Source organism: Lontra canadensis, unplaced genomic scaffold (genome assembly GCF_010015895.1).
Source record: "Lontra canadensis isolate GAN:19392208 unplaced genomic scaffold, GSC_riverotter_1.0 scaffold11, whole genome shotgun sequence".
Taxonomy (NCBI): Eukaryota; Metazoa; Chordata; class Mammalia; order Carnivora; family Mustelidae; genus Lontra; species Lontra canadensis.
Window position 1 is genome coordinate 29,005,434 of NW_022631005.1, and position 24,484 is coordinate 29,029,917.

A 24,484-nucleotide genomic window follows, 5' to 3' on the forward strand; every position below is an offset into this window, starting at 1 on the left:
AAGTGGGGAAGAAGTATGCCTTACTCCTCAGAAATTCTTTTATTAATATTTTAGCAATCACCTGCATGACATCACATATACCTAATCAGTTCTTCTCTATCTATATTTCCTTTGATTCTCCTAGGACTGATCTTATAGAGGGAGTTCTCCATTTCCTAAGTACCTTAGAAGAGGATAGGACAGTGCGGTGACCTGGGTTTTGCCTCTTCTCTAGTCTCTTTTCCTCCCACTGCTTTGAGCAATCTTAAACCTTAAAAGCCACTTTTAGTGCCTAGAATGGGCCACGGTTCTTTCCATTTTTGATGACTTCATATTGTTCCCTATTTTTAGAATATTCTTCCCTTCCTATTACACTTAGACAACTCTCTCACATTAAGGCTCACTGAAACTATATATATATATATATACACATATATAATTTTTTTTCGTTTCTGGGATTCTTCCCTGAATTTTCTTCTCCTGGCCTGAGATTGGTATTCTACTGTGTACCTGCCGGATGTTTTCTGCTCGCTTATTTAGTAACAGTAGGCTTTTACATGGTTTAATTCGTTTGGACTCATTCCAGCAACCTTCTCAGTCAGTAATGTTACTTATCATCAACTTCTTTTTATGCATGAGAAAACAGGTAAAGAAAATTAAGTAACTTTTGCCCAAAGTCTCACAGCTAACAAGTGATTGAATGAGTTTTGAATATAAGAGGTCTAGCAGAAGAGTTCATACCAGTGCTATCCAATAGAAACCTAATGTGAGTTACAAATGCAATGTGATTTTTCAATTTTTCTACTAAAGGACACATTAAAAAAGGAAAAGAAACAGGGGAAGTTAATTGTATTAATATATTTTGTTAAATATAATATATCCTGAATAACAATTCAGTATTATTCAATATTTTTAAAATGAAATTTCTTATATTCTTTCATATTGAATTTTGAAAATCCAGTCTATATTTTACATTTAAAATATATCTTGATTTTTGGCTGGCGTCTTAAAATATACAGGGCTAATTGCAACCTTTACTCAGCAGTGCAAGTCTTTACTTTTAATCACAATACTTCTCTGTGTATTGAAATAGTTTTATTTGTCTGTGTCCCCCCATTGAAGAGTGAGCTTCTTTACTGTGTGAGGATATGTAATTCATAGATTTTTTTCTTATTCCTAGCTAATAGACCAGTTAGTACCTGATATATAGTAGAAACTTAATGAGTCTTATTGCTCAAGTATTTTAATCGCTTCAGCGTTTACAGATTTATGGATACAGTTTTTTTAAGGATTTGATTTATTTATTCGACAGAGGGAGACACAGCTAGAGATGACAAACAGGGGGAGTGGGAGAGGGAGAAGCAGGCCGGAGCAGAGAGCCTGATGTGGGGCTCAATCCCAGGACCCTGGGATCATGACCTGACCTGAAGGCAGATGCTTAAAGACTGAGCCACTGAGTTACCCCTTATGGATGCAATTTTTCATCATCGTTGAGTTGAAACTTCAAGATTCAAAATGCTTGAACAAATTTCTAAATGGCACAGATTTGCACTCTTGAGCTGATCATAGGAGAAGATTGAGAAGGCATTCAGGAAGATGGTTGTAGTTCTCAGGAGTGTATTGAGGAGGGCATGTGTTGTGATGCGCACTGTGGATTATACTTAACTAATGAATTGTTGAACATTTCATCAAGGACTAATTATGTACTATACAGTGGCTAACTGGTCATAATAAAAAAATAAAATATAAAAAAATATAAGATTCCACTTAAAATGTTGGCAAATGCTGTTTCACAAAACTGTATGTTGATATAATAAATGAAAACACAATCCGAAAGTGTTCTGAAAAAATGTTTTATTATTATAGAATACGGTGTTCTGTTATAATTGTTTAGAAAAAAGGGGGGCAGAATTAGGATTGTAATATTATGTTTGATAAAATCATGAATGAAACCATGCCTCAAACATAGTAGATGCCTAATAAGTGTTTTTAAACTTGATTTATTTGAGCCAGGGGTAGTAAGTACAACTCATGCAGGTGTTCATTATTTATTGGAAATCCTATCCAATGAGCCATCAATTTGGACAAGCTGGGACAGTCCTCAAAATGAACTCCATTATAGTCAAGTTGTTCCATCTGTTTTCCTTAAATGAAAGAAGCTTCCCTTGATGCTAGTCAAAGAGTGAGGGCTCCTTGACTCAGAACCAGATGCAAGCTTAATACCAGTCTTCCATTTCAGCACAGTTACGTTCTTGGCAGCCTTATGAGGCTCATGGGGTAAACTTTTTATAACAATTATCAATATCAGCCAATTTTTCAGAATGGGCAAGAATAAACTTCAGTGTCTCCAGCATGAGTTTTCAGTCTTCCAAAGGCTTTCTCTGGCTGACTGCCATCGAGAATACGTAGGAGCGTAAAGAGTGCAGTTTTATGTAACACTCTAGAAACCAGCTAACTTTATCTCTACAGTAGGTTGTAAAGATTTAATCATTTTAAATTCACTTTAATGTTGGTTTACTGTACTGTTTTTGTAAAAACTGATTTTTTCCTCTGATATTTTATATACAGAATCGCAGGTGTGTGTGTGTGTGTGTGTGTGTCTGAGCGAGAACATTTATCTAGCAGTGCTTAAAGGTTGGCCTATCATTGACTCCCTCATAAAACTACTGTGGAAAAAAAAGAAGGCACCTTATTGATGGGCTATGGCTCAATGAGAACCCAGGACTTTTGGATTTCTGGTGGGCCAGGATGTGTGTGAATTGAAGTTTCTGTTAGGAATATAATTGGAATTTAGGGTGAGATGACATTAAGTCCCTGAATCCAAGAATGACTAAACCCTGTCATTATTCAGCATTCCTTATACCTTGTGACCTCAGGTAGATCATTATACAAGGAAAATACCAATTATAAACACATACTGTTTTATTTTTAACTGGATGTTCATAACAAGAAGAGTGTATGTCCTTTAAATTGTGATCGAGCACCTAGAATTTTCTGAGGGTTTAAGTGAAAGTTTCCTTTTTTCAAAAGTCTTAACCTTAGCACCAGACTGCTCTAAAAACTAAAGCCATGAATTCACATGAACAAAGGGTGAGAAGTGGTAAGAGTCATCTTGCCTTTCAATCAGGCTTTAAACGATTCAGCCCATGTAGGCTGAAAGTGAAAAAGATACCAGAGACCATATGGATTTGAGCTTCTCAGAAATTCAGATGCAAGAGTTTATGGTTTTAGACACAAAATAGATAAAGATATAATTTTGTGACATCCACAACTAGAAGTGGTGGGAATGGAGCTGTAAAGGAGCACAGATTTGTATGTTATTGAGGATAAGCTAGTATAAATTCAAATTAGACCATTATAAACTTTAGGATGTTAAATGTAGTTCCCATGGTAACCATAAAGAAAATAGCTACAGAATATACCCCAAGGGAAATGAGAAAGGTGTTTAAACATTTCACTATAAAAAAAATCAATTAAACATTAAAGAAGACTAATGCAGGAAATGAGAATAAAAACCTATAAGGCATATAGAAAACAAATTTTTAAAGATGACAGAAATCAGTTTTTCCTTATCAGCAGTAACTTAAAATTACCAGTAATTAAATATAAATAGATTGAACTCTCCAATAAAAAGATGATTGTCATAATGGATTAAAAATATGATCTAACTGGGCGCCTGGGTGGCTCAGTGGGTTAAGCCTCTGCCTTTGGCTCAGGTCATGATCTCAGGGTCCTGGGATCGAGCCCCGCATCGGGCTCTCTGCTCAGCAGGGAGCCTGCTTCCTCCTCTCTCTCTGCCTGCCTCTCTGCCTACTTGTGATCTCTGTCTGTCAAATAAATAAATAAAATCTTTAAAAAAAAAAATATGATCTAACTATGTGCTGTGAATAGGAGACAAACTTTCAATCCAAAGACACAAATAAGTTGAGAGTGAAAGGATAACAAAAGATATTCCATGTAAACGGTAACCAGGAGATCATGGGTAACTGTGCTAATATGAGACAAACTTTAAATCAAAACAGTTGGCAAGATACAAAGAACAACATTATGTAGTAACAGGAGGCTTTTTCTTTAAAGATTTTATTTATTTATTTATTTATTTATTTATTTATTCATTTGACATACAGAGATCACAAGTAGGCAGAGAGGCAGGCAGGCAGGCAGAGAGAGAGGTGGGGAAGCAGGCTCTCTGTTGAGCAGAGAGCCTGACACAGGGCTAAATCCCAGGACTCTGGGATCATGACCTGAGCTGAAGACAAAGGTTTTAACCCACTGAGCCACCCAGGCACCCCCCTGCAATGCTATATTATTCATTCTTAAGAAGGAAAGAAATTCTGACATGTGCTACAACTTGAGTGAATATTGAAGACATGCTAAGTAAAATGAACTGATCACAAAAAGACAAATACTGAACTATCCCCTTATGAGGTACATAGAAATAATTGGAATTGTAGAAACAGAAAGTAGAGTGGTAATTTAAAAAATTTTTTTAAATTATGGGGCACCTGGGTGGCTCAGTGGGTTACAGCCTCTGCCTTTGTCTCAGGTAATGATCCCAGGGAACTGGGATTGAGCCCAGCATTGCATCATGGGCTCTCTGCTCAGCAGGGAGCCTGCTTCCTCCTCTCTCTCTCTGCCTCTCTGCCTACTTGTGATCTCTGTCAAATAAAAAAATAAAATCTTAAAAATGTTTTAAATTTTTATTTAAATTCAATTAACATATAATGTATTATCAGTTCTAGAGGTAGAAGTCAGTGATTGTCTTATACAATACCAAGTGCTCATTACATCACATGCCCTCCTTAATGTCCATCAACCAGTTACCCCATCCCCCCCAGGACTTTCATGAGCTGCCCCTTCATTGACCACTTCTGTTTGCTGCAGGTCAGGACACCAGCCCAGACTAGGCAGGGGGCAGGAGTGTGGTGCTGGAAGTGAGTAAAGACCAGGAAGTAGCGTCCCCTGAAGCAGCTGTTGTAACTCTCATCATCAAATTGTACTTAATTCCATCTCCTCTCACAATTGTGGTTACACCATTCTCTTAATTGTGTAGTGTTAGTCCAGTTAATGAAGTTCCTGAGGCTCAATTTTATTTTCTCTTCTGTAAAAAGGACCATTATTGAAAGAATTACACAAGATAAGTATGAATGCCTAATGAAATGCCTTCACCCTTATAGACTCTAATGAATAGTAACTTTTTTTAATGTACCACATAACTTTAAGATTTTAAGTGCTTATTTTTCCCCTTTCATATTTCTTAGGAACATAGTGAATACTTAACAAATAAATAATTGAGTGACTAGTCTAACCACAGATTGAAAAATTGTGTGTATTATCTTGTTACTTGCTGTATCAGAACGCTTTGATAAGAATAAAAAGTAGTGCTTATTTTCTGTATCAAATCTGCATCTGTGAACACAGTTATCTGCTAATTGATCCGGTGTATGCTTCCAGCTGTGCCCCAGAGCAATGTTATGAAGGTAAAATATGGGTGAAGTGAGGCAGGATCTGCAGATTGTGGCTCTTATCTGCTTAATGATGTGACAGTAAGTGTCATATTAGGAAGAGAGACAGGAAGGTTCATTTTTTTTGAAGCAGAAACATACTGTTCAGTGCAAAGAATCTTGTATCATGTTTTCTAGAAGATCATGGGAGACAAAAAAAGGTGAAATAGAACGTGTGAGGAGAGACATCTGTTCTCTCTGATTCTTTAACTCACTTTAAATTTGGAGAAACAAAGCAAAGTGACACTTTAACTCATGTTTTGTCGGGCCTAGATCTTTAGCTCTTGCATAAAAGTGAGCAAGTTGCCATCTGTGCAAACAAGTGGCTTGAATTAAATATGTTGAGTATTAAAAAGTCATAGTTGAAGGGACAGCAAGAATGGAGAATTTAAGAAAACCCAGAGCAATTTTCATAAGATGAGGAATGGGAACCATCCAGTGTGTCAGAGTTAGAAGGTAAAGTGTTGAGACTACTTGTCCAGAAGTCTCAAAGTTCCTGCATACTTCACATTTTCTTAGTAATTCTATCCTCGGTATGTTGTCCCAAGAAACAGATGGAGAGCCTTACCCTTGTGCCTCTCTCAGCAGGCTGCTGTGGGTCAACTGAGCCCATCTTGGAAACAAGAGGGAGACACTTACACCTACAACTTACAATAAGTATTGCTTATCCATGACTTAGTTATGACTCAGTAGTGTCTCTCTTACCTTCATAAAGAAGGTTCTTGAAACTTAAAGCTAAGTGAAAAGAGGAAAGAATAGAATATACAAATTAGAGGGCTAGCTAAAGGAAGCAGTATGTCATTAGTTAAGAGATAGCCAGTGTTGCATAAATTGGACTGGACTTGGAATTCCAAGGAGTTTTAGGAGGTTTAGTTTTAGTTTTAGTTACTTATTCCTCACTGTGTTCACCCTAAGTTTACTGTGGCTTTTCCTGCCCAGCTGATATGTTACTGTTGCCTTGTCAGACCCTGAGAAGAGGACCCAGCTAAGCGTTCCTGGACCATAACCTATGGAAATTGTGAGATAATAAATGTGTGTTGTATTTAAAAAAAAAAAAAAAGTTTTCTGTGGCTTTCATTTTTCATTGATAAAATGAAAGGATTGGGCAAGATGACCTCCTTGGTTCCTCCTAGCTCTTCAAAATAGTTTGGAGCCAATTATTTATTTATTCTAGAGACTCTTTTATAGAAACAATGTATAAAAATTACTGGTAAACTAATTAGGTAATCTATATCTGTATGACTAATGTATTGAATATATATATTTTTACTTATGTAAAATATACCCATAAAAAAAAAAAGAAAAAAGAAAAATATACCCATGTGTGATATATGTACATACATGTATATACAAGCATGTTTGGGTTTATATATGTATATATGTCTTATACATGCATACATATATATATATACATAGGTTTATAGACATATATATATATATATATATAAATCACATTGATTGGAAAAGATTCATGGTGGAGGGATGGACTTTGAACTTGTCTATGATGTTTAGTAAGGGAGTTTGGTTCATAATAAGGGAGTTTGGTGTGGGTAGTTTGAGGGAAATAAACACGGTAATAAAATACATACTGTGTTGGTGTTGTAACACTCAGTGATTCATTTTAAAGTGTATGTTTAGAGTTTATCCTTATTGGCAAGACTCATTTGTAAATTCAGTCTGTTCCTTGGCAAATCTGATAACTCTTAACAACTCAACAGGAGACTTGAAACTTTGAGGGAAATTTGTAATTCTTCCAGGATGTGCATCTCTGAATCCCCTCAGTGGTCTCAGACTGAACTGCTGCCAGCACGATTCCCCCCTTCTCAGTAGAACAAAATCTCTGACTATACATCCTGGCAAAAGCACACATTCCTCCTGTCAAGCTTCCGCAGTGAACCACAAAAGTCCTATGATTTCAGGCAAAGTCATTTTCCTCTAGGAGAAGCATGATTTGGGAATATGGTGGGACCCCAAGCAAACTTGAATTTTTTCTCAGAATTTTGACAACTATTACGATGTATTTAATATTATGGACCCGTTCTGCTGCTGCCAAATACCTCCCCTGACCTCATCTCACTCACTCTCACAATCAATTCTGCTTCACTTTCCTACATAATAAAACACCAATTTGTGGTAGGTTTGGAGAAGCATTGTTTTTGTTCGAAACAACATCCGTCATATGTGAAATCAGTCATTTACAACAGTATACAACATGTAATAGATCTGTTGTCCATATCACTTTGCCAAACTTGACCCTGTTCTGACATCCACAAAATTTATTTTTTCCTAAAAATCAACACTCAACCCTTGGCGTGAGTGGACATGGGATTTAGTACTGTGCCTTGTTGGTGCATTGCAAATTCTTAACATCCAGGGCAAGAATGTCTACCTGGCCCAATCAAGGCCAGTGAGAGCAATGAATCTTGAGAATCGTGGAAAAAAGAACCTCAATTTTTCCAGTCGGGCTGAAAAGTAAGAGGCTGTAAGCTTTCCAGGTTGTATAACCATCTCTTGATTGTGAAGAGAAAGCCAATCTGCATGAGCCATCAGAAAAAAATTCCGGAAAGATAGTGTCCATGACCTTGATGGCATCATTTGAGCTTCTGCAACAAGTCATACTTCAAGCCAGATAGACAATGCAGTCCTTTTTTTTTTTTTTTTTTAATGTCCATTTAGGTTGAAGCCTTGATACTGGAAACAAAAATAGTCCTTTACAGGACACCTGGGTGGCTCAGTGGGTAAAGCCTCTGCCTTCGGCTCAGGTCATGATCCCAGGGTCCTGGGATCGAGTCCTGCATCAGGCTCTCTGCTCAGCGGGGAGACTGCTTCCCATCTCTCTCTGCCTGCCTTTCTGCCTACTTGTGATCTCTGTCAAATAAATAAATAAAACCCTAAAAAAAAAAAAAAAAAAAGTCCTTTACTTGTCTCCCACCTCCTAACCTAAAATAGAAAATAATAACAGTAACTTATCTGAGTATTCTTATCTGATCAGTTTTCTCCTGAGAACATCAATTTGTGTAATAGCTGTTTAGAGTTGGATAAGTTACATCCTTGGTGTATGACAAAATATGATTAAAACCATTTCACAACGTGGACTTAATGAGCATCTTTCTTTAATCAACTGAGTTTTTCTCATGAATTTCAACACTGTTAAAGGGAAAAAAAAAAAAAGGCCTAAAAATGCTTGAGAAGTGATTTCATCCAAACTCAGAAACCTGCTACCCAAAGTTACTGCCTCATTTCCAGTAAATTTAGCCACAGGACTAATTATAGTTTTTCTGATGTTGCTAATTGTCATGTGCATTTTAATATATTTAACATTTCTGTTATTCAGTCCTAGGTTCTGGTTGTCTTTCAGTATGTGAATTTTTAATTATTTCTTTTGTCACTTCTTTCAGTGTTGTTTTTGTTTAAATCAATGCAATACTTCTATCTTTTTCAACTAAGTCAATTTTCTATTTAATGAAGTCTTACCTTATGTTTCAATTATATTCTTCTTGGAGAGCAGTGATCAATTTTAGTCTCTAGAGATTTAATTGAAAAATGCAGAAATTGATGAAGGTATGCCATTATGGATTTGAAGAGTCATAGCATCTGTTGTTCAGATGTGTGAATTAGTTTGCCAGACAACAAAATTCCTCAGAGCTCCTTTGTGAAACTGTGTTCGGGGCTACCTTATCTACATTTCCTTTTTTCTACATTCTAAATATTGCTACTTTGCCTCTTCTTTATTACCAATTATCATGTTTCAATTTATTTGTCTTTCTAGAGTGTCATTTGGGCTGAAAAGTGTTAGGCATTTGAAGTAGCTAATGGGGAGTTTTTAATAGTGGGATATAATGCCTAATCTTCAATTTTAAGAGAAAAAGGACGCAAACTGTGATACACATTGAGATCTCAACTGCATGTTTTATAAAGAAATACGTTAACATTTTCACAGTTATTTTTCCCTGATATGTTTGCATTCTACAAATTTTCAAAGATGCATGTATATTAGTGCACAATCAGAAAGATGCAGAAAGTTACTGTCTTTGACCTCATGTCTTTTTCTTCCTTTCCTTTTTTTTTTTTTTTTAATTCGAGTAGAGTTGACCTACAATGTTACGTTAGTTTCAGGTGTGCAACATAGTGATTCAACTTCTCTACACCTTATGCTATGCTCACCACATGGGTAGCTACCATCTGCCACCATCCAACACTATTCCAACATCATTGGCTGTGTCGCTTATACTGTACCTTTCTTCCTGTGACTTATCCATTTTGTAACTGGAAACCTGTACCTCCCCCTCCTTTACCCGTTTTGCCCATACCCCAAACCTCTCCCCACTGGTAACCACTGGTTTGTTCTGTGTATTTACAGGTCTAATTCTGCTTTTTGTTTGTTTGTTTATTCATTTGTTTTGTTTTCTAGGTTCCCCAGTTAAGTGAAATCACCATATGTCTTTTTCTTTTGTCGTCTTGAATGTGCTGATGTTAAGCATGACTAGAAAAACATTTCCATGGGATAACAAAAGCTGTGTAAGATGAGCTGGCACTGGATAGGCAAAAATAATGAATTTGTATGTCCATTCAACGGAAAGAATCATGGCAGAGCATTACGTCTCGAGAAGCAGGTCATAACCTTATCAAAGATTAGAGAGTAAACATGTTTGTGATTGGGAAAATGTCAGTAGTTCACGGAAATGGACTTAAGCGCATGGACTGGCTAGAAAGCATCCAAAGGGGATTCAAAATAGCTAAGTGCTGTGTGGTGAAGTCTGCACAGATACGTATATACACAGTGTAATTTAGAGCGTTAAATGGCAGTCACTGTCACAGTATGAAAGCACGAACTGGATGTGTAAAGTTAAAGTTAATTTTGAGTTTTTAATTTATAAGTTTGATGAAAGATTATTTGATTTATGACTACATTAATAAAATTTCACTGTGCAGTTTGAAGCTATTTTATTAGATGTAGAAATTAAAATTAAAACCTTGAGAGAAAATGGGGGGATGTTTAGAATTGAGGGAGGAGAGCTTTCGAGTGAGAACAAGAATCTGAGGTTTTACCCTACTTGCAAATTAATGTGTGTGTAAAACATGAGGCCCTTACATCAAAGACAAAGAGAGTTTATTCCTCAGGGCAACAGACAAATCACTAAGACAGCAGTGGTGAAGGCCAGATGGTATTTTGATATACAGAGGGGTGTCTTACAGGAATAGAACCCTGAAAAAAGAAAACTTACTTTCTTCCGGGCTGGTGGCTACCTGCCCATCCTCCAAAGGTACAGTTGGAGGCTGAGATCACCCCAGTTTAATCTTCAGAATGAGAAAAAATGTTGGCATACAGTGACTGACTCAAACAAAAACAAAGGAGAGAGAATTGCTTTATATATTTGCTTAACTGCATGTTTTTTCTCTGTATTTTGCAGTTTAGAGATTTGAAATAAGCTCCGTTCTTTTCAAGTGTCACTGTGATGTAGGAAAGACATTAGGGTTCAAAGATGATGGCCAAGAAAGAATTCTAGAGACATTTTTGGTGCAAAAAGGTGGTCCTTTTAAAGGGCAGGGAAAGGACTTGTGGGCAGAAAGAGCTGCATCTGGGTCATTACGTACTTCCAAGTTGGGAGGGAGTTAGGAATGGCATAAATCTCTAAGGAATTTTGGAAACAAGGTTTCCAGGACATTGAAGGGGCTAGCTGTTATTGGGAAAAGGTAATTTATTACCCTCTAATAAAACCTGAGTCATGAGACCCTTCGGATGTATATGAGGGGCCATACACGTGGAGGATAGATGATTCCCCACATGTATCTTGGAGGGTTACAGATAAAGGAAGTTTCTGAAGGAATTTTTATATGTGAAAGTAGCCTTCCAGGATCCCAGGGTTGGGCTAAGATTGCCTTTTGACCTTGGTCAGGTATTAACATCAGGGCAGTTGAGTGCCTAGAAGAATGTCACTCTGCCCATTTCAAGGACTTGTCAGTGAGCTGTAGGTAGTACGAAAATTCAATAATTTCTCTTCTGCCTTTGTTTCCCACATCAACTGCAGTAGAATTTTAGACCTTTACTATCATGGAGCACATCAACTTTTATGTTCATTTTACATGAGATACTCAGTGAAGAGAAGGTTTGAATCTGCGTATGTCTTTCTTTTGCCTTCTGGCTTCAGTAGACTGGACCACTCAAGCAGATCATTGATTATAGGAGTCTGAAGTTAAGAAAGCTTTTGGTAGACTCCTATAGGTTTTAACTGAAGAAAGTTGAGAACCAGTTACAACTTGGTACTTATGCTACTGTTACACAAACAAACCTTCTGGTGACAAGAAATATTTGAAATTCTAGAGAGGGGTGTTCTATTTTCCTCTTATGTGATTTTTTTTTTTTTTTTTTTTTGCAAATAATCTAAAGAATGAAATGATCATCAGAAAATTGCTGCTATTCACATTTTAGCTACAAATCAGAAAGACATCATTTAGCTGAGTGGCCATTCAACTGCTCCATTATTGAGTCTAGAAAGGGCTCTTTATTACAGGAAGTGCCATTCATTGGATTGGCACTTCCACATGAATTAATGATGATTAATTACAATTATGAAGACTTTTAAATGAAGATGGCCTTTATTCTGGTTACTTTTTAGGAAAATGCATTTATTTTGTACACCTAACCCTAACCCTATTTACAAAGAATTCAAACCATTTTAAGCTGAGTATATGTCTTAATGCCAGGTTGGAAAAAAATAAATAAATAAAACAAAACAAAACTCTTTAGAATATATAGATATTTGGAGGATCCAAAGAATGTTCTTCTAGTGACATTACAATGATCAATATCTAAATTAACTTTTATAAATACAGGATGTAAAAAGTATGTCCTATGAATAAGGCAAACAATTAATAGTCTAGAGGTCAGCAAATTTTGTCTTTAAGGGACCAGAGAGTAAATATTTCAGGCTTTGTGAACCATTGGGCCTGTTGCAGCTTTTCCCATCTACAGTTACAGTATGAAGGCATCCATAGACAAAGATAAATGCATAAATACCTAAATGTGGTTGTGGGCCAAATTTGGAGGACCTGGGTTTGACCGCCAACCACAGCAAGAGTTTGTGGACCACTGCTGTAGCATACTAAACTAATTCTGTGTGTGTGTGTGTGTGTGTGTGTGTGTGTATCTCCTTGAATAACCTATAGGTTAGAGGTGCTGACCCTCCATAGTAAAAAATATGTATATAACATTTGACTCCCTAAAAACTTAAATCCTAGTAGCCTTGAATTGACTGAAAGATGTAATAATAGCATAAATAGTTAATTGACACTTATTTTGTATTTTATATGCATTATATACTGTATTCTTTTTTTTTTTTTAAGATTTTATTTATTTGACAGACAGAGGTCACAAGTAGGCAGAGAAGCAGGCAGACAGAGAGAGAGAGAGAGAGAGGAGGAAACAGGCTCCCTGCTGAGCAGAGAACCCGGTGATGATGCAGGGCTAGATCCCAGGACCCTGGGATCATGACCTGAGCCGAAGGCAGAGGCTTTAACCCACTGAACCCCCCAGGCGCCCCAGTATATACTGTATTCTAAAAGTAAGCTAAAGAAAACAAAATGTTTTTAAGAACATCGTAAGAGAAAATGTTTACGGTACTTTACTGTATTTATTGAAAAACATCTGGAAATAAGTGGACCTGCGCAGTTCAAACACTTGTTCACTTATCAACTGTATTAACATAGTTTATTGATATGTATATATTATTATATAAAATTTGATTTACATTATAAATTAAATTATTGTTATATTAATAATTTATATTAATTTATAACACATAATATATAACTTAAATTTAATACCAGAATATTATTAAGTAAGTTACCTAAATTTAGATTTCCAAGGTAGTGTTAAAAGAAAAATTATTCTGACACTTGTTAAAATAGTAAAGAGGACTTTATTTATGACTGTTATAATAGAGTTGAGACTATGGCAGTGGGGGAGAGACTGAATTGAACTCTGAATACCACAAGAAACTGGAGATTTATCTCCATAGAGCAGAGGTGGCAGGAGGGGAAAATTACTGAGAGGACATACTGAAGGTAGGGGATTCTTCCTATACTGGCCTGACAGGATTCTCATGAAGTGCAAGGCCAAGTACTTAGATGTCACAGCTGGGGGGTGAGGAATTTGATCAGACATCAATGGTGGGTGTATTCTAACCAACCTAACTTAGCAGGATTCATGCTAAAGGTAGGCCAAGCTCAAGGTCTAGTCAAGAAGAGCACTCTGAGGAGTCTGACTGAATTTTGGTCAAGGAGGGAGTCTTTGTCAGTGCTGCTAGATATATTTCTAAATAAAGTTGTAACAATGGAAAAAAGAAGGAATATGAAAGTTAAAAGATTTAATCTTGTAGCAGAGAAAAAAATATTTCTTGGGATCCTTCAATGGGATGTATACTATACATATTATATATATACATACTATAGAATATAGAAGTTTCAAACAGCTGAATGCTGGTTCCACCCCCAACCCTCCCAAGAAATAGATCAAAGTTAACAACTGAGGCTATTGCTCACATTGGTCAAGATCAAGGTCTTGACAAAGCATAATCAGCATATGGAAAGGAAGGGACCAAGGAGGGTGTGTATGATGTTTTGGGGATCTAGTTTGACACGTCTCTCATTAGCAGTGTCAATTGGAACTGGGTGAGTTTGTGTTCCGAGTTTAAGACTGAGGAATTCAAGGAGGTGAGAGTTTGGGAGATAGTAACATTCATTTGGTGGAGGTATGTATTGTTGTGAGAAAGATATTTACTTTAGTGGGCACTAGTTGAATAGTCTATTTTTCAAGTAAGTGGGTGATCAGAAAGTTCTGTAGGGGAGTCGGGGAGATGAAGTTATTTACAACCTCATCTTCCTGGCAAGAATTTCCTGAAATATTAGAGTCATATTAGTGCAGACGGTTGAATGGTAAACTCATGTTAATATAGATAGTAAGATGTGTGGGTGGGAATAGTTCCAGGTCTCAACATGAAATAGGCCTTTCCTTGAGTTTATAAAGTACTTGAAGACCCAACACAACATATCAAAACTAAATAAAAATAGTAATTTTTTAATGAAGTGTATGATTAAATATTAAATGACTAACATACAAGTTCAGAAAAGAGATTCAGTGAGGACCTTAGAAGTGTTGGGAACTTCACGGTGCTTGGAAAAAGACATAGAATTGGGGCAGGAACTGGGTAGTGGGTATTGCAAACAAAATAGAGTGAGAGTGATTGTAAATGTAAGTAATAGGTGATCTGGACTATTTTATAGGGCATCAGGTGATAATGACTGTGGAAATATATGTCGAAAGGTAGTGAGCAACCTGAGTGCCAGTCTTTCATTTTACACTTTATTTGTAGCAAGCCGTGAGTCTTTCTGGTACATATGATAAAAACAGTTTGTTGTTGTTTAGAATGTGTTAGGCTGTGTGATTGGAATAAACTGGAGGCTTACAGAGCATGTAGAGAACTACAACAATCTTCCAAGTGAAATGTAAAGAACAATATTAATATAGGAGGTGAAGAGATAATATATTATGGACTTTTAGGGAGGGTATAGCCATGAATATAAGGAGAGGAGTTTTAGCTTACTGACTTTTACATACCTGCAAGACATCTGTATGATCTAGCATAGAACTGAAAATACAGAACTAGCATCTGGTGGGGTCAGAACCTGAGTTGAAAATTTTAAGAATCAAGATAGGAAGGTGATGAGGGAGCAGGAGGCTGGCTGAGGACAAAGCAAAAGATGGCACCTTGCACCCCCTCTTCACCCGCTCCCCTCCCCTCAGCAATATATGTGACATCCTCAGGCACCCCTGACTAACAAATAGTTAACTTGCAGAGATCACAATCCTGCAAGACAGGAGTCTCCCTTGGTTTATAAATGTCCTAGAGATTTACAACAAAGAAGCTATCTTAACAATAGCACAATTTCCAGTGGCAAATAACTCATTTCCTCAAGCCCTAACATCCTCCTCCCCTCGATAAAACTGATGGAGGCTGAGGTAGAAGGAAATGTAAATAAGGTTAAGTTTCTTCTTCTATACCTAAATCTCACTAACAAAGATGCTTGATAGCAGGATTGTAACATTCCACCAGGAATCTCCCAACTATCTTGATGTTAATGGCTTGCCAGAAGACAACATTGATCAAGCCGCAAGACCTCCAGTATCCCGGCACCTTGTAGGCCCTCTTTAGCATTTGAAAGCTCCCCTGAAACCCCCCTTTTCCCTTGCCTTCCCCAAACCGCAAGGTACATAACCTGCCACCCCTCACAACCCTGGGCAGCAGCTCTTCCTGCCCACAGGTCCTGTCCCTGTGCTTTAATAAACCACCATTTTGCACCAAAGATGTCTCAAGACTTCTTTCTTGGTCATCGGCTCCGGACCTCAGCCCACTGAACCTCACCTAGGTTCTAGAACTTCATCAGGAAGGTCTGAGTAGAAAGGATGACTCAGACAATAGCAATTAAAAAGGAAGTAAATAAAGCTCAGAGTTGAGCTTGGAAGGATGTCTCTGGTGCGCAAGGAACAGGTTAGGATGTACAGACTGTTATGCCCCAATAATGGGTCCGTGATTAAAGGAACGAGACTGATATAAAGCAAAGGTCAAGCAAAGCTTTATTTCATGCCAAGCATCAAGAATCTAACCGAACGTTCGAGGACACACCTCTTACAAGAGAGGGCGACCCTTCTCTGTTTCACAGTCTAGCGTTTAAGGGCAAAGGCCATGTAGTCAGGCCTCGCCACGCACAGGTGGCCAATGAGATTGTAACACACACAGGAAACTCCACAGTGATGCTAAGTGACCAATTGAGTTACAATTTACTCTAGTAGACATTTGACCCAACCTATTACACCTTGATTAGGATTGGCGCTAAAAAGGGTTCCCAAAGGGTGGGGGCCCCTGCTCCTTGGTAACTAGGGTGACAGTATGCAACCGCCTACTGATCGGATGTCTCCACCTGGCCTGACCCATCCTTGTGTCTGGGCTTTGTTACCTGAAGCTGGTTTCCAGGACTTGTCTCCAAGTAAATCTCCCTGGGGGAAGGGGAGCAGGGACAGTTTCTAAATAGGTCCTTACACAGACATTTTTGAGGAAGTAATTCCAGGACAAAGCAATGGTTCATGATGAAGTTCTAGGTTCTTCTGATGAATGGTTCTTCTGATGAAGCATCTTTGTTAGTGAGATTTAGGTTCCCAAGAGATTTAACTATATTTACATTTTCCTTCTACCTCAGCCTCCTTCAGTTTTGTTTATGGAGGGGAGGGTAACATTAGGGCTTGAGGAATTGAGTTATTTGCCTCTGGAAATTGTGCTATTGATAAGGTAACTTCTTTGTTTGTAGATCTCTAGGACATTTGTAAACCAAGGGAGACTCCTGTCTTGCAGGATTGTGATCTCTGCAAGTTAACTATTTGTTTCTAGTTTATTGCAGTCAGGGGTGCCTGAGGACTGTCACATATATTACTGAGGGGAGGGGAGCGGGTGGAGAGGGGGTGCAAGGTGCTATCTTTTGCTTTGTCTTCAGCCAGCCTCCTGCTCCCTCATCAGTTCAGAGTCAAGAAAGGCGATTTTGAAATCCTTCTGTTCATCATCATTATCACACAATACATAATCAAGCGAGGTAGGGAGTGAGCTTGGGGGGAGAGCACATTGGACTTGGCTGCTGCAGGTCAGTGGTAAAGGTTGGAAGTTTTCAAGTTTAGCAGAGTCAGGACAGCAGCTCACTGCAGGGTGATACGGTGAAGAGCATTAAGATACACGGAAGGGCATGGAAATCTTTATTAAGGTTTATTGAGGCTTACTCTGAAAGTAAACAGAAAACCTGGGGGAGAGCAAAAGACCTGAATGGAGGTAATTACGATCAGCATCAGCATCAGCATCTCATTATATTATTATTATTAATACAGAAAATAAATATATAGACTCTGAAAAGCACAAGTAACTGGCAAGAGGTACCAGAAATCAAACCAAAAACGAAATTTAAGAGTTCAGAGCATAGCGATTTGGCTACAAAACAGCTTTTTGCTTTGTAAAGGAGAAAGATTGCCTCATTCTAGAAGTCTGGAGAAAAAAGATGTATAGGGTGAGATTTTGAGATAAGAGAGGACAGTAATGCCATTTCTGATGTCCTTGCTCTTCACAGGTAAATACATAGAGGTTGGGGCTTTTTAAAATGTGAGGTTAGTTTTGCATAGTTGTGAGCAGTGTTTCAGCAGAGATGAATGAGGGGCCTGCTGTGTTTCAAAGATGATTAGCTCACTATTCCAGACTTGCCCTTGTTGTAGTTCACTAGTGATTAAATCTTAACTTGGTATTTAATGAATTCTTTCAAAAAGCATTTAAGGTTTTTTCCTGTGATAATCACTTTGTGATTTTATTTAACTGTATTTACATTTTTTTTTCAGTTTATTGTTTGGGAGTTAAAAATATATTGGATGCTATGGAGTTTTTATTTTAGATATAAAAAACAGATTAAAAAAATAAAGGCCATAGTTAAATTAATATCTCCCAAAATAATTGATTTGCCATGCTTTTTTTTCAATCCTTGAAAACTCTCTTTATAGATAGATGATAGATTTTGTTTTGGAAGTATTCAAACCAAATTATCATGTCAAAATTAAATGCCTACTTATATTATCAATCATATTATCAGCAGAAAAACAAATTACCATTATGAGGTGGGAAGGGAAGGTTGGCTGAGGACAAAGCAAAAGCTAACACCCTCCAACCTTCCCCCACCCCCACTCCTGGGTGGGACATCTGTGACTTCCTTTAGGAATCTCCCACCCATCTTAATGTTAATACCTTGCTAGAGGGCAAAAAGACCTTGGCAATGGCAAGGCCTCTGGTATCTGGTATCTTTGTAGGTCCTCTTTAGTATATGAAAGTTCTGTTGAAACCACCCTTTTCCTTACCTCCCCCCAACTCCTTGGTACATACCTGCTACCCCTCACAACCCTGGGGCAGCAGCTCTTCCTGCCCACAGGTCCTGTCCCTGTGATTTAATAAAACAACCATTTTGCACCAAAGGTGTCTCAAGAATTCTTTCTTGGTCATCAGCTCTGGACCTCACCCCACCGAACCTAACTTACATTCTAAAACTTCATCAATTACACTGATGTGCATGGAAGGTGAATTTTGCCTGCTCTTAGTTTACCTTAAGTATAACCCATTAACCAGAGCTGAGTTTATTACCCTTTGGTTCTGGTTGGTTGGATGTAGTGACGTAAGCGTAGGGCTAGGGAATCTGGGCCTGAGTGGTTCAGACAAGCCTTTTTAATGTGAGAGCCAGCTTAGAGTTGGGCATATTTCATGATGTGGTAGCTTAGGATTGGTGGACAGAGACGCAAGCATCTTGAAGTTAGTATTAAGTAAACAGGTGTTTGATAATTAAGAAATTTGCTCCATTTCAAGAGCTTCTTATTCAGATAAATTAGTTTTTATTTAGTTCCTGAAAAAAATTGTTTGGATACTTTTACACTTATTTTCGTGGGCAAGAACATGTAGTAACTCAAAATACTCATCTGTGTTCTTGGTCCTGGACATTTGGGGTGGATATAGAGGCCTTAGTTCTCAATTTCATTAGCAAAAACTGAACTGTTCTGTGAAGTTCTGTGCTACCTGCTTTGTATGGAAGAGATAGAAAATAAAGGGTTGCATTTACCTGAATGATCTTAACCTAAAACATACTTCTGTGTTTTTCCTTTCTTTAGACACATTAAGGAAAAGGGGGATAGACAGAAATGACGGTAATAATAATCATCTAGGGAGACAGACACTAAAAATATATCTCGGAGCTCAGGGTTGAGAGGCTAGATGGTGATTCTTATCACACCTTTTCATTTTAAAAAACTGACTGAATCAAATATGTGTTCGGGATAATTGACTCTTAACTTCCAATGAGCTGAAAGGAAGAAAGATTATTTAATCAAAGCACTGTGTAGACATGCATAATACTGTGTTTTAAGAATATTTCAAGTAACACCTACCTTAATCTTCCTGTGTTAATGCACTTTACTCATTGCTGTTGTTCACTCATATTTCATACCTAATATTAAGCAAAATAGGACATGACAATTTTGAACTGTAGTTCCAGAAAGCAATTTATTAATGTAATAACAGGAGTATCAAAATGGGAGATTCCACTAGTGAGTATAAATCAAACAGTAAAGTAAGATAAATATGAGACCCAGAAGACCACAATTTAAAGACCAGGAAAAAAAATTAAACAGAATTAATAAAGGCAGATATTAGATGCTTTTAAAATAATTCAAGCAGAAATCTGTATTAAATTTTAAACTAGGGAATTACACTTGATTTGAAAAAAGTTTCTCCTTCTAATTCAACATAGTCTAATAGGAAAATTTGCAAGTGTGCAGATCTAAAGGTACTTAAAAGTATCAAATCTGAATAGATTTTTCCAAGTCTAAATAATTGTTCAGCAAAATGTACTTTTAAAATATTAAATTTGGTTTTTATCTTCTCAAACAAGCTTCACTTCCTTCTACTTTCGTTCTAAGGGGAACAAAAATTAGTTATCCTTTTTCTACACCTGATACAATCCTCACTGACTTAGGATTTTCTCTTGCTGTGAGACTGGAGGGCCAAAGGTTACCATCCCTTCCACTGAAAATGAACCATGATTCATACAACAATTGCTCTCTCAGGTCATCTTCCCTAAGCTCACAGACTTCATCCCTGTTTAGAAAAAAAATTTTTTTTTAGAGTTTATTTATTTATTTGACAGACAGGGATCACAAGTAGGCAGAGAGACAGGCAGAGAGAGATAGGGGGAAGCAGGCTCCCTGCTGAGTAGGGAGTCTGATGCGGGGGGTGGGGGGGTGGGGTGTGGGGAATCAATCTCAGGACCCTGAGATCATGACCTGAGCCAAAGGCAGAGGCTTTAATCCACTGAGCCAGCCAGGCGCCTGCCCCATCCTTGGTTAGAATTTTGTAGCATGCTTGTCCCCTAGGCAAAGAACTACTCATTGATGGCCTTTAGCTTTATTTATTTTCACTGTGCAGTAGAAGGGGGAAAGCCCTTTATATCTTAATTTATAGTGAAAATATTATAAGGATGACTTGTTAAGACATGCTCTTTGCCTCTTCTTGCTAATCAATGATGGCAGTTTCCATCAATATCATGACGTGGTCCAGAATTGAGAATATCAAGAAAAATAACAGAAGTGTTGATTGAGATTGGACACTCTGTTCAAGGAGCATTAATTGAGAGCAGGAAGACAGAAGACCAGAATTAGCTGGCAAAACCAAATGAATAACATAGGTGACCAGTGTTGCTGTTGAGCCATGATCATAAATGCAGGATAGAAAAGAAAGGGAGGAGAGGAAAGAGATTTAAATCAAAGTAAATATTTATTGTTTATGTAGAGCTGTTATTGGTTCTACATCACTAGAATAGACAACAGGTAAAATTAATGATAGTAGAACCCAGTTTATTTATAGCTGATGAAAGTTCAGAAGGTAATACAAGGCCTTATTTTAAATATCACATAGGACTATCTTCCTGTCCATACAGTCTGCTTCAGATGGTAACTTGAAATTCTTTCCTTGTCTCTTTTTCTCCTTTCTTAAAACACCTTTGGTTTTTCCTGATCCAACATGTCATTGTCCCCATTGAGCTCAAGAACTACTGGCTTCCTGTGCCATCCTTATCTTTAACAAGAGAGTCATATTGGATGCCCAGTCTTCTTAAATGAAACACAGGAATGAAAAAAGGAAAAACAAACAATTTTTGCTAGTATCGATCGCTTCTCTTCATATAATTTCTAGGTATAGCTTTCTGTAATATTGAAATAACTAGAGAACAATTCAGAAAATCTTGTTTTTTGTGATGTGTCAGACATTTCCATAAAATCTTCATAACCTGCCATGCAGTACTTGTTCATTACTATGCAAGTGAAGACATTTGGTTCTGAGAAATTGTATCTTAGTGGACCCAAACCATTTTAATATTGTCTTTCTTCTGGGGCACCTGGGTGGCTCAGTTGTTAAGTGGTCTGCCTTCGGCTCAGGACGGGATCCCAGAGTCCTGGGATGGAGCCCCATGTTGGACTCCCTGCTCAGCAGGAGGCCTACTTCTTCCTCTCCCAGCTCCCCCTGCTTGTGTTCCCTCTCTTACTCTTTCTCTCTCTGTCAAATCAATAAAAATCACCTTTCTTCTAAGAATAGGCAGAGCCTTAGCAAGGTGCAATATCATGTAAAAGTTTGGAATTGAGTAAAACTGGAAAGAATAATATCATTTAAAAAAAATGTCAAGTCTACTTTTATTTGGGGATCTTCCCTTTAACACAAAAACATATACACATACATGTATGTGTAATATATAATATATTGTATGTTACATGTATGGAATTATACATACACATACATATATGTGTAATATACACATATGTATTATGTAATATATATTATATATTGATCAACTCCTTTGATGAAGAAGCGAGTGATTTTTTTTTAAGTTAGAAGGTAAAAACTGATGACTACCTAGTGTTCCAGCCACTGTAATTCTTTACACTGGCATTATTACAGTGGCATTACATTATTTATATCGTTGTTAATAAATAATTGAATTTATTTGTCTTCAGACTGGGCATACCTCTCTTCAGACCAAAAGCGGTAGCTACTACCTATCACTGGATACACTCATATTTCTTTCATTTTCTTATTATCCAGCCTGAAAATATTTAGATCCTTTTATACCCATATTATTCATTTTGAAAAGGATAATTATATTTAATTAGATTATTTAGATGATTTCTAACTCTCAGTCCTCAAAGAAGTATCAAATTTTACACATACCACCTATGCACATTCAGGGGAGTAGAAATAAGGTAGCACGCTTTTCAGCAAAGATTGGGATATTTACTTTATATTCATTTAGGAAAAAGAACATTGAATCTACTATGAATATTTAACTTGTTGATAATTTTCTCCAAGTTAGATGATGTGAAAATGAATATATATTTATATTTAACTCCTGAGTATCCTCTCTGGGAGTTTTCACTTATGTTAATACTTTAAGTGTGAGGAACTCTTCTTCTTCTTTTTTAAAAAGATTTTATTTATTTATTTGCGAGAAAGAGACAGAATGAGCATGAATGGGGGAGGGGCACAGGGAGAGAGAGAGAAGCAGGCTCCCCGCTGAACAGGGAACCCTATGCAGGGCTGGATCCTGGGACCCTGAGATCATGACCTGAGCTGAAGTCAGATACTTGACCAACTGAGCCACCCAGGCATCCGTGAGGTATTCTTAAGATGATTTAATTTGCTGACAAATGTGGCTGAATGGAACTGAAATACATATAAAATTAACAACTGTCCAGAAACCATGCAATTATGTAATATGAAGACATCAAAAAATAAACAAAACAAAAACATTGTTTTCCTTAAGTTGGCAAAGATGATACAGTGGCATGCTAACAAAGATTTTGAGCTGTGGTCACATAAGCCAGATAAAACTGTCAGAGACAAATTCCTAAACCTAATGAGAAAGGGTGGGTAGGAATTGAGGGATGATAAAACGTGAGGTGGGAAATGTCTGCATGAAGGTGGTCCTGTAGGAGTAGCTTAGAATTGTGTGGAGTCAAGGTGAACTGGCAGCCCTTGTTGTCAATTTAATGGGATCATGAATTGGTAACAGTGCCTTGGAAACTAGAGGCGCTTCTTACCCCCTTCTTTCCGTCTCAGAATGGGCAGCAGATTTTCCATATTTTAATTAATTTTCGGTTCTTAAGCCAGAAACCTGTATGGCCTCTTTCACTTACCCTGTTTTCACCGCACAGTAGACCATGTGCTTAGCCAGGCTTCCTGATTGTTAAAGAAGATTAATGTGAGCCAAGCACAAAAATTTGCTCAGGTTATTAAAGGGTAACAGTGATTGTTCTAATGTGTCTGCTTATTATGTACATTTTCTCCTCTGCAGTTTATTATATTACCTAGTCAATGTGTTTGTCAATTGTTAATATCTTTTTTGTTGCAGATACAGATGTGGTGTATAAAAGCGAGAATGGACATGTCATTAAGCTGAATATAGGAACAAATGCCACCACATTATTATTGGAAAACACGACTTTTGTAAGTAATGAAAAATTAATTACTTTATGCAATTCAGTATTATTTAGAATGCTCTCAAGGTGCACATAACTTTATCCTTCTTTAGCTCCAGCACCTGCAAAACATTTCAGGTAAAAAGTTAGAGCTTGGCATATCATTAGAATTAGTACATCTATTAAAAGGAAATGCCCATGTGACCATCTGCTTCATTTCTCCCCATTTATCTTCATATCTCCCCTTTTTAGTCAAAGAGTAAATGTTTCCAAGAATAAAATTTCCCTAGAATATTTCTTCCAATATTTCCTATGTAAGATCACTCACATGAATGTCAAGATTTAAAAAAACAAATCTAACACAGGTTATCACAACATTTTTCTCCCACTTCACTTTTCATTCTCTCTGACTTCTAATTTTGTTGTAGTTTTCTGGATCAAGCAGAAGGCAGACTTTCTAAAACTGGCTTTTTGCTAGGTTTTTGTGTTTTATGATTTAGGCTTCTATCATTTCCATTTTACTTCTCCAGAACCACTGGTTAACCTGACAGTGTTAACAGAAGGCATTTATTGTGCTCTTACAAAAGAATATGAATTTTGTCTTTCTTGTAAACTTGGTCTTCTTAAAGTTGGATCTACCTATGATTGCCTACAGAGTGAGTGTTAATGAATTAACTTTTGCAGATATTCAAAATTTAGCTATCAAACATCACTGAAAAATAGTGTGCCGTTATTTGCCGACGGTTTTATATAACCAAAGGTTCAGTACATTGCCTACTAAATGACTTCATAGGATACAAAGAAAACATTCTTCAAGGCCTCAGAGGATTTTCCATGCAAATGAAATCAGTGAGCAAATCATCAGCTCCTTTTTTTTTTTTAACTTATCTCTACTTGTACATTTGGAATAGTCATG

The 24,484-nt window shown here is 37.2% G+C and overlaps 1 protein-coding gene across 3 annotated transcripts in view; it reads left to right on the forward strand.

The window, feature by feature from the left end:
• Nucleotides 1–24,484, forward strand: part of DPP10 (dipeptidyl peptidase like 10) — a 1,333,785-nt gene that overhangs the window by 983,708 nt on the left and 325,593 nt on the right. For all 3 annotated transcript variants that reach the window (XM_032856197.1, XM_032856196.1, XM_032856198.1), the window contains one exon: nt 23,502–23,596. In XM_032856197.1, the coding sequence (XP_032712088.1) occupies nt 23,502–23,596 (95 nt within the window). The remainder of the gene's footprint in view (nt 1–23,501; nt 23,597–24,484) is intronic.